Raw genomic sequence first — 14,401 nt, forward strand, 5'->3', positions numbered from 1 at the left:
GTCAAAGTGCAGAAGCGTTACTCCGGTGATGTAGAATCTACGGAAATTACTAGAGATGTCCGATATTATCGGCTGATAAATGCTTTAAAATGTAATATCGGAAATGATCGGTATCGGTTTCAAAGAGTAAAATTTATGACTTTTTAAAACGCTGCTGTACGGAGTGGTACACGGACGTAGGGAGAAGTACAGAGCGCCAATAAACCTTAAAGGCACTGCCTTTGCGTGTCGATCCAATCACATAATATCTACGGCTTTTCACACACACAATAGAATGCAACGCATACTTGGTCAACAGCCATACAGGTCACAATGAGGGTGGCCGTATAAACAACTTTAACACTGTTACAAATATGCGCCACACTGTGAACCCACACCAAACAAGAATGACAAACTCATTTCAGGAGAACATCCGCACCGTAACACAACATAAACACAACAGAACAAATACCCAGAACCCCTTGCAGCACTAACTCTACCGAGACGCTACAATATAGAGCCCCCCCCTTTCCCCCCCGCCCCCCCCCCCCCCCCCCCCCCACCTCAACCTCCTCATGCTCTCTCAGGGAGAGCATGTCCCAAATTCCAAGCTGATGTTTTGAGGCATGTTTAAAAAAAATAATGCACTTTGTGACTTCAATAATAAATATGGCAGTGCCATGTTGGCATTTTTTCCCATAACTTGAGTTGATTTATTTTGGAAAACCTTATTACATTGTTTAATGCATCCAGCGGGGCATCACAACAAAATTAGGCATAATAATGTGTTAATTCCATAACTGTGTATATTGGTATCGGTTGATATCGGAATCAGTAATTAAGAGTTGGACAATATCGGATATCGCCAAAAAACATTATCGGACATCTCTAGAAATTACCGAAGGTGTTCGGAGCAAGATATTCAAAATGGCCGACTGAATTTGTGACATTTTAGACAGTATTTTCACATACTTGGCGGATTGTAAATACAATTAAATATGCTTTAATGGATACAATGAAACACAAATAAGCATATGAAGTCAACCTGTTTTTCCACTCTATTGCTACTCTAAGGCCTTTAATTTTCGCTTAAATCCTTTTAATGGCCCGTAGAAACCCAGTTATAGTGTAGTACAATAAATGTTAGAATTGAATTTGTTATCTGGAATTGTGGCTCCCTGATCAGTATTTGCCGGCCTTATCTCCATGAGGACGAAGAAAATGCGTGTCCAGTTTTTGTAATTTGGCTTTTCCTTGCGCTTTGCTGCTCCACTTTTTTATGTCGACTATAAGTAATTCCACTCACGATAACTTCGAGCTCACTATCCGTCTCACCACTGTCTCTGTTTGGTGGGCGGCTGATGACGATTTTACCCAGAATACACTTGGAGTCCAAGTGTATGATTATTATAAATATTGACAATGTGGTCGTCGGAGATACACTTGTAAATTATTTGCGCATCGTAAAGTGAAATGTGTGAGTGAAAATAAAGCCAGTTATAACAGCACAACATTTAATTCAATATTTTACACTCTACACCAGTGTTTCTTTAACATAGGGCCGCGAGGGCCCCCGAGAGGGCCGCCAAAATATATCTGTTACTCAGCTGTGGTTCATATGAGCCGCAGCGGCGCTCAGTTGTAATTCACTTTTCCACCACTAGTGGCAGTAATGTTAATATCAGACAAACAGAAGAAGTCTGGTCCTAAAGTCATAGCGAAGTTTCTTAAGCGCAAAAATTATGACCAAAGTGGTGGAGTTGTATTTTTATTTGCACTTAAATTTTATTGACAGTTTATTCAAGAAACAAGTATTATTTATTATTTGTTTAGTTCGATTGTATTTATTTTGGCACTGCGTAAGTTTTTAGGAGTCTTTTTTGCAGTATATTTGATTAGTATTTATTTTTGTAATCAGCCTGACCTAAGTCTTGATTAAATAGCACATGGTTTTGTGTCATTTGACAAGGTTTATCCTGTCAAACTGTAAGTAGGTTGGATATCATTATTGAATAGGATTAAAATCAAGAGTAAAATGACTAATTCAGTGTCAATACATGAGTGGGCCCCTGGGCCCCTCGTATAGGAAAATTTGGGCCCCGAGGTAAAAAAACGTTAACACCATTCTGAGCTCCTACGGAAGCCGCGGGTGGGGCCCGCAGGCTCTTCTGTAGCTCCTCCCCTGAATAGTTGGTCGGAAGTTTCAATACCTAACATTATTTTGGGCGATACTACACATTTGGGTAGGTACGAGGGTAATATCGGTGATACAATACTGATACTACAAATTTAAATGATCATTAAATTATTACATTTTTGATAACGATTATAATCAGACAAAAACACAGCTGTTGTAACAATATCAATGAATATTTTAATTCCAGCCATCCACCCATCTTCTTCTGCTTATCCGATGTCAGGCCGTGGGGGCAGCAGCCTAAGCAGAGAAGCCCAGACATCCCTCTGGGCAATCCCGGGGCGTTCCCTGGCCAGCTGGGAGACTTGGTCTCTCCACCGATATTTAAATAAATACTTTATTCCCGTTGGTGGACGCCGGCGGTGAGGGATGCCGTCAGGCTGAAGAAGGAGTCCTATCGGGTTCTTTTGGCTCATGGGACTCCTGAGGCAGCAGAAAGGTACCGACAGGCCAAGCGGTGTGCGGCTTCAGCGGTCGCGGAGGCAAAAACTCGGACATGGGAGGAGTTCGGGGAGGCCATGGAAAAAGACTTCCGGACGGCTTCGAAGCAATTCTGGACCACCATCCGCCGCCTCAGGAAGGGGAAGCAGTGCAGTGTCAACACCGTGTATGGTGGGGATGGTGCTCTGCTAACCTCGACTGCGGATGTTGTGGATCGGTGGAGGGAATACTTCGAAGACCTCCTCAATCCTACCAGCACGTCTTCCTATGAGGAAGCAGGGCCTGGGGAATCTGTGGTGGGCTCTCCTATTTCTGGGGCTGAGGTTGCCGAGGTTGTTAAAAAGCTCCTCGGTGGCAAGGCCCCGGGGGTGGATGAGATCCGCCCGGAGTTCCTTAAGGCTCTGGATGTTGTGGGGCTGTCTTGGTTGACAAGACTCTGCAACATCGCGTGGACATCGGGGGCGGTACCTCTGGATTGGCAGACCGGGGTGGTGGTTCCTCTCTTTAAGAAGGGGAACCGGAGGGTGTGTTCCAACTATCGTGGGATCACACTCCTCAGCCTTCCCGGTAAGGTCTATTCAGGTGTACTGGAGAGGAGGCTACGCCGGATAGTCGAACCTCGGATTCAGGAGGAACAGTGTGGTTTTCGTCCTGGTCGTGGAACTGTGGACCAGCTCTATACTCTCGGCAGGGTCCTTGAGGGTGCATGGGAGTTTGCCCAACCAGTCTACATGTGCTTTGTGGACTTGGAGAAGGCATTCGACCGTGTACCCCGGGAAGTCCTGTGGGGAGTGCTCAGAGAGTATGGGGTAATGGACTGTCTTATTGTGGCAGTTCGCTCCCTGTATAATCAGTGTCAGAGCTTGGTCCGCATTGCCGGCAGTAAGTCGGACACGTTTCCAGTGAGGGTTGGACTCCGCCAAGGCTGCCCTTTGTCACCGATTCTGTTCATAACCTTTATGGACAGAATTTCTAGGCGCAGTCAGGGCGTTGAGGGGATCTGGTTTGGTGGCTGCAGGATTAGGTCTCTGCTATTTGCAGATGATGTGGTCCTGATGGCTTCCTCTGGCCAAGATCTTCAGCTCTCGCTGGATCGGTTCGCAGCCGAGTGTGAAGCGACTGGGATGGGAATCAGCCCCTCCAAGTCCGAGTCCATGGTTCTCTCCCGGAAAAGGGTGGAGTGCCATCTCCGGGTTGGGGAGGAGATCTTGCCCCAAGTGGAGGAGTTCAAGTACCTCGGAGTCTTGTTCACGAGTGAGGGAAGAGTGGATCGTGAGATCGACAGGCGGATCGGTGCGGCGTCTTCAGTAAAATCCGTTGTGGTGAAGAAGGAGCTGAGCCGGAAGGCAAAGCTCTCGATTTACTGGTCGATCTACGTTCCCATCCTCACCTATGGTCATGAGCTTTGGGTCATGACCGAAAGGACAAGATCACGGGTACAAGCGGCCGAAATGAGTTTCCTCCGCCGAGTGGCGGGGCTCTCCCTTAGAGATAGGGTGAGAAGCTCTGTCATTCGGGGGGAGCTCAAAGTAAAGCCGCTGCTCCTCCACATCGAGAGGAGCCAGATGAGGTGGTTCGGGCATCTGGTCAGGATGCCACCCGAACGCCTCCCTAGGAAGGTGTTTCGGGCACGTCCGACCGGTAGGAGGCCACGGGGAAGACCCAGGACACGCTGGGAAGACTATGTCTCCCGGCTGGCCTGGGAACGCCTCGGGATCCCCCGGGAGGAGCTGGACGAAGTGGCTGGGGAGAGGGAAGTCTGGGCTTCCCTGCTTAAGCTGCTGCCCCCGCGACCCGACCTCGGATAAGCGGAAGAAGATGGATGGATGGATGGACTTTATTCCTTTACATTTCATGCCATAATTCAGTGGTTCTCAAACTTTTTTCACCAAGTACCACCTCAAAATACTTGACCATGCGATATTTCCGTTTCTCTTTAACAAATTAGCAAACATTTCTACATTTCTGTCTTTTTTTCTGTCAAGATGGAGTGCTGTGTGTACGTTAATGAGAAATAAAATGAACTTTTTTTAAATTTCAGCTAATGGCTGCAAAGAAACAAAGAGTGGGAGGCTAGTTTGGACACCTTTTCCAAGTTTAATTTATGTTGTCTATATTTCGCAACCCTAGTCCTAAACATGTCCACATTCCCCATCACCGTCTCCACGTTTGTTTGATTCCCACGAGACTAAATACAAGTTGTTTGTCCTTGCAGTCACGCTTCCACACTTCGCCGGCTGTTCTTCAGCAGCCTCCACTTCCCCAGTCGCGCTTCTTCCCGCCACAGGAGACGCCCATGCTTCCGCCCGGCAGCTTCAAAGGCCGCGTGGCGTTCGTCACGGGCGGCGGGACGGGATTGGGCCGCGCCATGACGACCGCCCTGTCGCACCTGGGAGCGCAGTGTGTGATCGCGAGCAGGTGAGCGCCACGTCCAGCACGTCCGGTTCCGGTTCTCACCCCTCTGAATACTGAACCGTCTGCTGTGCAGGAAGTTGGACGTGCTGCAGGAAACGGCCGATGAGATCAGTTGCCAGACAGGAAACAAGGTACTTGAGTACACTTCAATAAGTGCACTGTGCGGTGATGATATCGTTTTAATGCAGACAGGTGATTTCAGTGGGTCCCCACCGCGAATGTGATTCTAACCATTGGAATAATTTCTATAGTTAGAAAACATCCAGCGGGCTGCATTGAAATGTTTATTATGTTGTATTATGCCCATGGAGCCCACTTAACTGCTTATTTTTTAATGCTGTTTTTCAAGACTCGTGTCACAATTTTTATACATTGAATTTGGATGCACTGTATTTTAAAACACTGATTTTCTTTCTAATGAAAGTGTCAGCAGGATTTAATGTAAAAAATAAATAATTTAAAAAAAAAAATTTACGCAAAAAATGTTGTTTGCATACATTCACTGTCAAAAAAAGCTTTCGTAATAAAAACACAAATTAGCCTCCATACACCACAAAAGTTTGTAACAACAAAAATTGAAGTAATATGATAATCCATAAAGTTGCTTTGAAGCAATGCATTGGCTTGTTTAGGACTTAAAAAGCAGGTGTTGATCAAAGACTTCCCTGCTGTGAGATGTTATATGATGTTGCTGGTGTACAACATCTTGTGCTAAAAAAAAAAAAGGTAATCAAAATGCATTTTTTTTCACATCTTTATATACACCAATTACATATAATACCGATGAATACCTGTATCGAAAGGGTCTGTTTGCAACCTTTACACAGATGCCTAGAGGGTGCTAACTCTCCGTGTTGTAAGCATTATTATTATTATTCCGGCCTTTTTCGGCTTTCAACACATAATGGCATAACTACGCCCGTGCATTAGCTAATGATAACGATCTGGATAGCTAACATTAGCGATCACATAATGTGTATTCCATCGTAACAAAACATGGCTGCAATTTGTTAGTTCCTTCTTTTGGACTGTTTGAGTTTGTGCACGGGTGTGTGCACATGTGTACGAGACAGTGGTGAGTGACAAGCATGAACGCCTAGCAATTCCTCAGACTGACCAGCAATTTTTACTCAATATAATATATATATATAAGTGTAAACTTCTTCTCACTCCTTTTCAAATATGTAAAAAAAAAAAAAAGAAAAAGAAAGTCCAATGCTCATTGTTTTTGTTTTTTCTTTTCCATTGTTTTCATTTTGTTATAATGTCTGTTAAGGCTATAGCACTGTATTGGATCAGGTTTGCTCTTGTTTTTATGCATATTTGAAATAAAATATATATCCTCAAACATTTGTTTATTGGATAATTGGCATATACAGTGCATAAATACAATTAAACACGTCAAATGTTCTTTTTTTTCTCCCCCAAACAAGTACAATTTATTAAAATGAAAATAAACGAGAAAGAAAATCTATGTAATTATTAATTGTGAAAAATATAGACATTTAAAAATATATACCGTATGTTGTGTTAAACTACTAAAAGTGATTTAAGATGGCCTTTGGTGTTCTTGTTTTATTAAAACAATCTATTTCTTTTGAGTTCCTTTCTAAAAATGTAGCAGTAAATGAATGAATAATTCTGCTGTATTATGATTAAAACTCACAGATGGATGCATTTATGTTGAATATGTGTCTGAAATGAAACAAAACTCCCAATCTGAAAAACGACTGTTACAGCGGCATGACATACAAAGTTCAAATAAAATAGCATTTTGTAACAACATTAATAACACCTAAATCAACTAATACATTCAAATTAATAAATTACTATCAAAAAATGATGTTGGGAGTTGCACTTCATCATTCACAATCTTTATGTCAGTCAAGAACACATATGTTTTTCTTTTTTTATGCATTCTAAGTTGTAAAATATGGCAAGTACGAGGTGGCTAACAATGAAGCCAATGTAAGTACACGATTGTGCCCATAAAGCCTTCTAAAAAAACATACAAAAAACGCCAACAATACTCCATTTACACTTCGTGGCCTGAATATTAACCAAGTATTAGCGACATGGTTGTTGCTTTGACTGTCTGTTGGTGTTTCAGGTCCATGCGATCCAGCTCGATGTCAGAGATCCTCAGGCTGTAAGTCGTTGTGTCGACCAGATGGAGAGTCTGACAGGCTTACCTGATGTAAGCACACACACACACACGCACACACACACACAGTGTTATTAAATAATTGCTTTTGATAAAAAAACAACACATTTATTTATTGCAACATTTTGAAATGAGCTGATTATGATAACTGCTGCCCAGCTGTTACATCTTGTTTTATTATCACAATTTGAAGAATCATTTGCAAGTATGACACTAAGTTGCAATGACAGTTGCAAGTCCAAGACATTACATGGCAGTAGTGTATAGTTTATGGTGCGTTGGCTAGTCAGTTCAGGCTTTGCTGTCTGCTGCCCCCTAAAAAGTGTTGATACTGTAAGTATTGTACTTATTACACACCAGCCCGACCAGCTGATTGTAACGTGCAAGCGAGTTGTCATTTTTATTAACACATTTGGAGGTGTTGAAATCGCCATGTAAACTCACTAATGCTAATCAGTAGCATGTCAATAGCAAAGTCAATGTATATTAACATCATTTTTATTTTTTATTTGTATTATTCATTGTGTTGTTTTCTATTTTAATGATCAATATTACTACAATTATTCTCTCAATGGTGCATTTTTATGAACTTATTAATGTATTATTTATTGTGTTCTTTTCTATCTTAATTACCAATATTACTACTATTATTATCTCAATGTTATATTTGTATTTACTTAATATGTATTATATATATATATATATATATATATATATATATATATATATATATATATATATATATATATATATATATATATATATATATATATCCATCCATTTTATACCGCTTATTCCCTTTGGGGTCGCGGGGGGCGCTGGAGCCTATCTCAGCTACAATCGGGTATATAATTTTTTTTTTTTTTCTATCTTAAAAACCTATAAAGACTTAGTGGCCACATGCGTGGACAGCACCTTTTAGCTCTTATTTCCAAAATTGTGTACACTACTGAATTGGGTTCTTATAGCCGCTTATGTGGACACGTATACTGCCATCTGGTGGTGTCAAAAGAGTCTAACATACAATGGAATTTGGAGAAAAAAAAAGTGTAAAAATAAGAATTAGCATGTCACTAAACATGAAGTACACTTTTGTGTACTTATGGACTAAGTACATCATATCAAAATATGATTTTTAGTTTTTATTCTAATTAGGGTCCAATAAGCCCAAATAGCAAAGAGAAATAAAATAAAAAAGCAGGTAAACAAACAGCTTGGGCCTTAAGAGGTTAAATTAATTACCAATATTACTACTATTATTCTCTGTGTTACAATTGTATTTACATATTAGGTATTATTTGTATTATTTATTGTGTTGTTTTCTATCCTGATGATCAATATTACTACAATTATTCTCTCAAATGTTACATTTGTATTAACGTATTAATGTATTCGTATTATTTATTGTGTTTTCTATCTTAATTGTCAATATTGGTAGTGTGCATGCGTTTGGCACGCACGCATGTTTTTTTGTTTTGTTTGCCACTTGCCTGTGTATAAAAAGTGCCATATAAATAAAGTTGGATTTGATAAAGCGAGCACAATTTTTGCTAAGTGGAGCCTCACTTACCTTACGTTGGAGCGTTTTTTGAGTGAATTTCTTTGTTGACATTGAAAATTGCAACATTAGCTGGAGGTAGTTTGGCTGAGTCCGCTCTCAGTGCTGCTGGAGTGATCACCAAGTGTGTACTGAAACATGGCACCGATGGATTCTATATGAATCTGTGCCGGGTAAAACCGGTGGGATTCGATCGGTGCCAAAAAAGTGCCGGACATGGTACCCATCCCTAGTGACATCATGGATGTCGCATTTAAAACCTCCAGTAATGACTTGGATCTAGTCACGTTTCAGTCTGCAACTCTATCAATCCTTTTCTGTCGTATTTTAATCGGACATGTCGCTGCCTTGCAGGTGATCATCAACAACGCGGCGGGAAACTTTGTCTCCCCGTCGGAAAATCTGTCAGCCAACGCCTGGAAGACCATCACCGACATCGTCCTGAATGGAACCGCCTTCACCACCCTGGAAGTCGGCAAAAGACTCATCCACACGGGCAAAGGTCAGAGGTCACCATTACCCACGCTCCCTGGGGTAACAGTTGATTCACACTTCATCCTTTGCCCCCCAGGCGCGTCCTTCCTGGCCATCACCACGATCTACGCCGAGTCGGGATCGGGTTTTGTGGTTCCGAGTGCGTCGGCGAAGGCCGGCGTGGAGGCGCTGTACAAGTGAGTGTGACCTTTTCACCTTTGGCATGACGGTTTCCTTCAACGTTGGTGTGTGTCAGGTCTTTGGCAGGAGAGTGGGGACGCTACGGACTCAGGTTCAACATCATCCAGCCTGGACCCATCAAAACCAAGGTACATGTTTTCTTCTCCACATGTTTAGTTGGGGTGGGAATCTTTGGGCGCTTTACGATGCGATCCGAGTCCTTTGGTGACTATTCGATTCAGAATTGATTCTAGATTCAACATGATTTTCAATTCAATCTGATACTTGCAATGTATTTTTTATATAACAAGATGGCGGCACATACATGTATGTATACATACATGTATACATACATACATACATACATGCATACTTGCCAACCCTCCCGGATTTTCCGGGAGACTCCCGAAATTCAGCGTCTCTCCCGAAAACCTCCCGGGACAAATTTTCTCCCGAAAATCTCCCGAAATTCAGGTGGAGCTGGAGGCCACGCCCCCTCCAGCTCCATGCGGACCTGAGTGACGTGTTGACAACCTGTTCACACGTCCGCTTTCCCACAATTTAAACAGCTAATGATCGAGGGCGAGTTCTTGGTTTCTTATGTGGGTTTATTGTACGGCAGTTTCATTAACGTCCTCCCAGCGCGGTAACAACACACAACAACAGCATTTCGTCTACCGTAAAGCAGTTCGTCTGCCATAAACAGCAATGTTGTGACACTTTTAAACAGGACAATACTGCCATCTACTGTACATGCATATGTGACCCACCCATAATGTGTCACATTTTTGTGTTGATTTATTTTTTTTATTTTGTGGTTTGAATTCGTTTTTGGAGCTGTCATTCCACATTTATCAGTATTCACATTGGTCAGTAGGTGGCAGTAGGGCGTTTCTTCCCAATTGAATGCTATCACCTGCAGACCGGAAGTGTCTTGTCATTCTGATGAGCGCGACCAGTCTGTGAACAATTGAAACGTCCTGTGTGCTTTTTCCTCCTGTATAACAGGTTAGTTTTGGTGAATCAACTCACTGAATAATATCCATGTGATCTTTATAAGTTTAAGTACACATTCTGATGGTGGAGCCTAACTCTAAAGTGTTTGTGAGTTGTAGTTTGTATTTGTGAATGAATCCAGTGCACAGCTGCAGTAATCAATACAAAATGGCGACTTGAGTACGCAATGTTTATATAGGAACTTCTGATCCTAATTCAGACTCCCAAATTAGAGCTCCCGTTTTCTTATTGATTTTATAATGTATATTTGTATAATGTGTGTGTTCTGAAATAGTGACAGAGAATAGAACAAGGATGGACAATTCAACCCTTAACTCAACAATTAGTAGATGAGTGTTATGTGTGTGTAAATGTGTAAATAAATGAACACTGAAATTCAAGTATTTCTTTTATTTATGTATATACATATATATACATATAAATAATAATTTATTATATATATATATATATATATATATATATATATATATATATATATATATATATATATATGTAATAAAAAATATATATATATAGCTAGAATTCACTGAAAGTCAAGTATTTTTTATATATATATATCTTAACCACGCCCCCCACCCCCCACCCCCACCTCCCGAAATCGGAAGTCTCAAGGTTGGCAAGTATGCATACATGTATTTGTGTACGGTATATATATTAGAGATGTCCGATAATATCGGCCTGCCGATATTATCGACCAATAAATGCGTTAAAATGTAATATCGGAAATTATCGTTATCGTTTTTTTTATTATCGGTATGGTTGTTTTTTAAATTTTTTTTAAATTTATTTTTTATTAAATCAACATAAAAACACAAGATACACTTACACTACACAATTAGTGCACAACCCAAAAAACCTCCCTCCCCCATTCACACAAAAGGGTTGTTTCTTTCTGTTATTAATATTCTGGTTCCTACATTATATATCAATATATATCAATACAGTCTGCAAGGGATACAGTCCGTAAGCACAAATGATTGTGCGTGCTACTGGTCCACTAATAGTACTAACCTTTAACAGTTAATTTTACTCATTTTCATTAATTACTGGTTTCTATGTAACTGTTTTTATATTGTTTTACTTTCTTTTTTATTCAAGAAAATGTTTTTAATTTATTTATCTTATTTTATTTTATTAATGTTTTTAAAAAGGACCTTATCTTCACCATACCTGGTTGTCCAAATTAGGCATAATAATGTGTTAATTTTACGACTGTATATATCGGTTGATATCGGTATCGGTATCGGTAATTAAAGAGTTGGACAATATCGAATATCGGCAAAAAGCCATTTTCGGACATCCCTAATATATATGTATGTGTATATACAGTACAGTATGTATACATACACACACATGTATACATACATGTATGTGTGTGTATATATGTGTATATACAGTACAGGCCAAAAGTATGGACACACCTTCTCATTCACAACACAACTGATGGTCCCAACCCCATTGATAAAGCAAGACATTCCACTAATCAACCCTGATAAGGCACACCTGTGAAATGAAAACCATTTCAGGTTGACTACCTCTTGAAGCTCATCGAGAGAATGCCAAGAGTGTGCAAAGCAGTAATCGGAGCAAAGGGTGGCTATTTTGAAGAAACTAGAATATAAAACATGTTTTCAGTTATTTCACCTTTTTTTGTTAAGTACATAACTCCACATGTGTTCATTCAGTAACAATCTACAACAGGGGTGTCAAACTCATTTTAGATCAGGGGCCACATGGAGAAAAATCTAGTCCCAAGTGGGCCGCACTGGTAAAATCACGGCACGATAACTTAAAAATAAAGACAACTTCAGATTGTTTTGTTTTTTTGTTAAAAAATAGAAGAAGCACATTCTGAAATTGTACAAATCATAATGTTGTTGGGTTTTTACAATAACCTGTTGCAGTTAATAGTAAATGTACTTTATTTGTTATTTATATTTTCTGAATAAATTATGTGAAAATGTTCATCAGTCAACTCATTGGTGTTCATTTTTAATCTATCAAGATAAAAAAAATTATATCAAAATCAGATTACAGTATGTTATTTATGTAGTTTGATCACTTTCCTCGACTGATGTACTAACACGTGGTTTATTTAGTACATATGTAGCATCATCTACAAAGATACAAAGAATTGCTATTGATACATCCATTTAGAAATTTAAAAAAATGTCAGGTTAATTTTTATATTTAGCAAACTCATCCCGCGGGCCGGAAAAAACCTGGGCCTGATCCGGTCCTCGGGCCGTACGTTTGACACTTTTGATCTACAATGTAAAAGTCATGTGAAAATAAAGAAAACGCATTGAATGAGAAGGTATACATATACTGTATATACACACACACACACATATATATATATATATATATATATATATATATATATATATATATATATATATATATACACACAAATAAATATATATATTTGTGTGTGTGTGTGTGTGTGTGTGTGTGTGTGTATATATATATATATATATATATATATTTATTATATAGATATATATTATATTATATATGTCTATATATGTATATATATATATATATATTTATTATATAGATATATATTATATTATATATGTCTATATATGTATATATATATATATTTATTATATAGATATATATTATATTACCGGGTATATATGTCTATATATGTATATATATATATATATATATATATATATATATATATATATATATATATAAATTATATTATTTTTATAAATAAAAAATTTTTAGATCTAAAATAAATTAAAAAAAACATCCATATCAATTATTAACAATTATGCATTGATTTAAAATCGGGATGAATAAGAATTTCGATTCGAATACAATCGATTTTTTTGTGCACACCTAATGTTAAGCACTTTTCTTGCCGTCTTTAGGGGGCTTTCAGTCGTTTGGACCCCACAGGACAATTTGAAGCTGGAATGCTGAGTCGGATCCCGACGGGCCGACTGGGAACAGCCCCCGAGGTTGCAAACCTGGCGACGTACATGTGCAGCGACTACGCAAGCTGGATGTCTGGAGCGGTGGGTGGCGCCGCCTTGGTGGATGTAGACCTCCACGGTAGACGCCACGAGATTTGATGTAAGCCGATGTGTTTGTGGTCAGGTGGTTCGCTTCGATGGCGGCGAGTACGTGATGATGGCGGGAGAATTCAACGAGCTACGCAAGGTAAGCGTTGCGCTCCGAAGCGTCTTTTTATCGTATTTTAACGACGCCGTCATCCATCAGGTCACGCCTGATCAATGGAAGGTGATGGAAAAGATGATCAGAAGCACCAAAGGATCCTAAAAAGACTCAAAAGGCAACAGTGGATGTCATTGCTTTTTGAATAGTTGAATTCATCAACAATTTTACTGTCATGTACTTTGCTGTGCAGGACTGTTGCTCTAGTACATGGAAAGGTTTTACAGATCTTCTTGCGATGACACTAAGTACATTTTCTACGGATTGATGTCTGTGATATCAAGTGACATCACTTGTTGTCACGTGTTATGTCGGGCTGTATCTTTATCATATTTTGTTGCTGATATTAATCGTTGAATGAGCGTAACTAATAAATATTAAAATACGGACTGCCTGGAGTTCAGTGGAAACGCGATTTGCGAACTTAATGGGTTCTTGAACATGGTTCGTGAATAAAAAATGTAGTACAGTGAAGCAAATTTCTCATTCAGAAAACATTTAAATATGTGAAGGATTATACACAATATCAAGTGCAATACAGTACTGTATGTCAAAAATAACATAAGGAGGTGATGGATCAACTTTCTCCTTATTAACAAGCTGAACTGGGCTGTATGCTCGGCCAACACAGCAGTCCCTTTGGTGCCCTCACAAACAATCAGAAACCACATAAATCAATAACTTTAACAACCATATTGCTAGAATAATAAAGATTTAAAAAAGTAAAATCCACCTAAATTGACATCAGCAGAAGAGCTGCAGAGAAAGCAGCAGACAGAGGGAG

At 39.6% G+C, this 14,401-nt stretch overlaps 1 protein-coding gene across 3 annotated transcripts in view; it reads left to right on the plus strand.

Annotated features, from left to right (window-relative positions):
- The window catches only part of decr1 (2,4-dienoyl CoA reductase 1, mitochondrial), a 17,134-nt gene extending 3,128 nt beyond the window's left edge, over positions 1–14,006 (plus strand). For 2 of the 3 annotated variants that reach the window (XM_061982994.1, XM_061982993.1), the window contains 8 exons: positions 4,833–5,035; positions 5,106–5,163; positions 7,143–7,229; positions 9,109–9,256; positions 9,326–9,425; positions 9,485–9,557; positions 13,311–13,457; positions 13,540–14,006. In XM_061982994.1, coding sequence (XP_061838978.1) covers positions 4,833–5,035; positions 5,106–5,163; positions 7,143–7,229; positions 9,109–9,256; positions 9,326–9,425; positions 9,485–9,557; positions 13,311–13,457; positions 13,540–13,722 — 999 coding nt within the window. In that variant the 3' untranslated portion in view covers positions 13,723–14,006. The remainder of the gene's footprint in view (positions 1–4,832; positions 5,036–5,105; positions 5,164–7,142; positions 7,230–9,108; positions 9,257–9,325; positions 9,426–9,484; positions 9,558–13,310; positions 13,458–13,539) is intronic. The other variant, XM_061982995.1, reaches the window with a different exon arrangement.
- Positions 14,007–14,401: the final 395 nt, after the last annotated feature.

The sequence above is a fragment of the Nerophis lumbriciformis genome, linkage group LG21 (assembly GCF_033978685.3).
Source record: "Nerophis lumbriciformis linkage group LG21, RoL_Nlum_v2.1, whole genome shotgun sequence".
Classification (NCBI taxonomy): Eukaryota; Metazoa; Chordata; class Actinopteri; order Syngnathiformes; family Syngnathidae; genus Nerophis; species Nerophis lumbriciformis.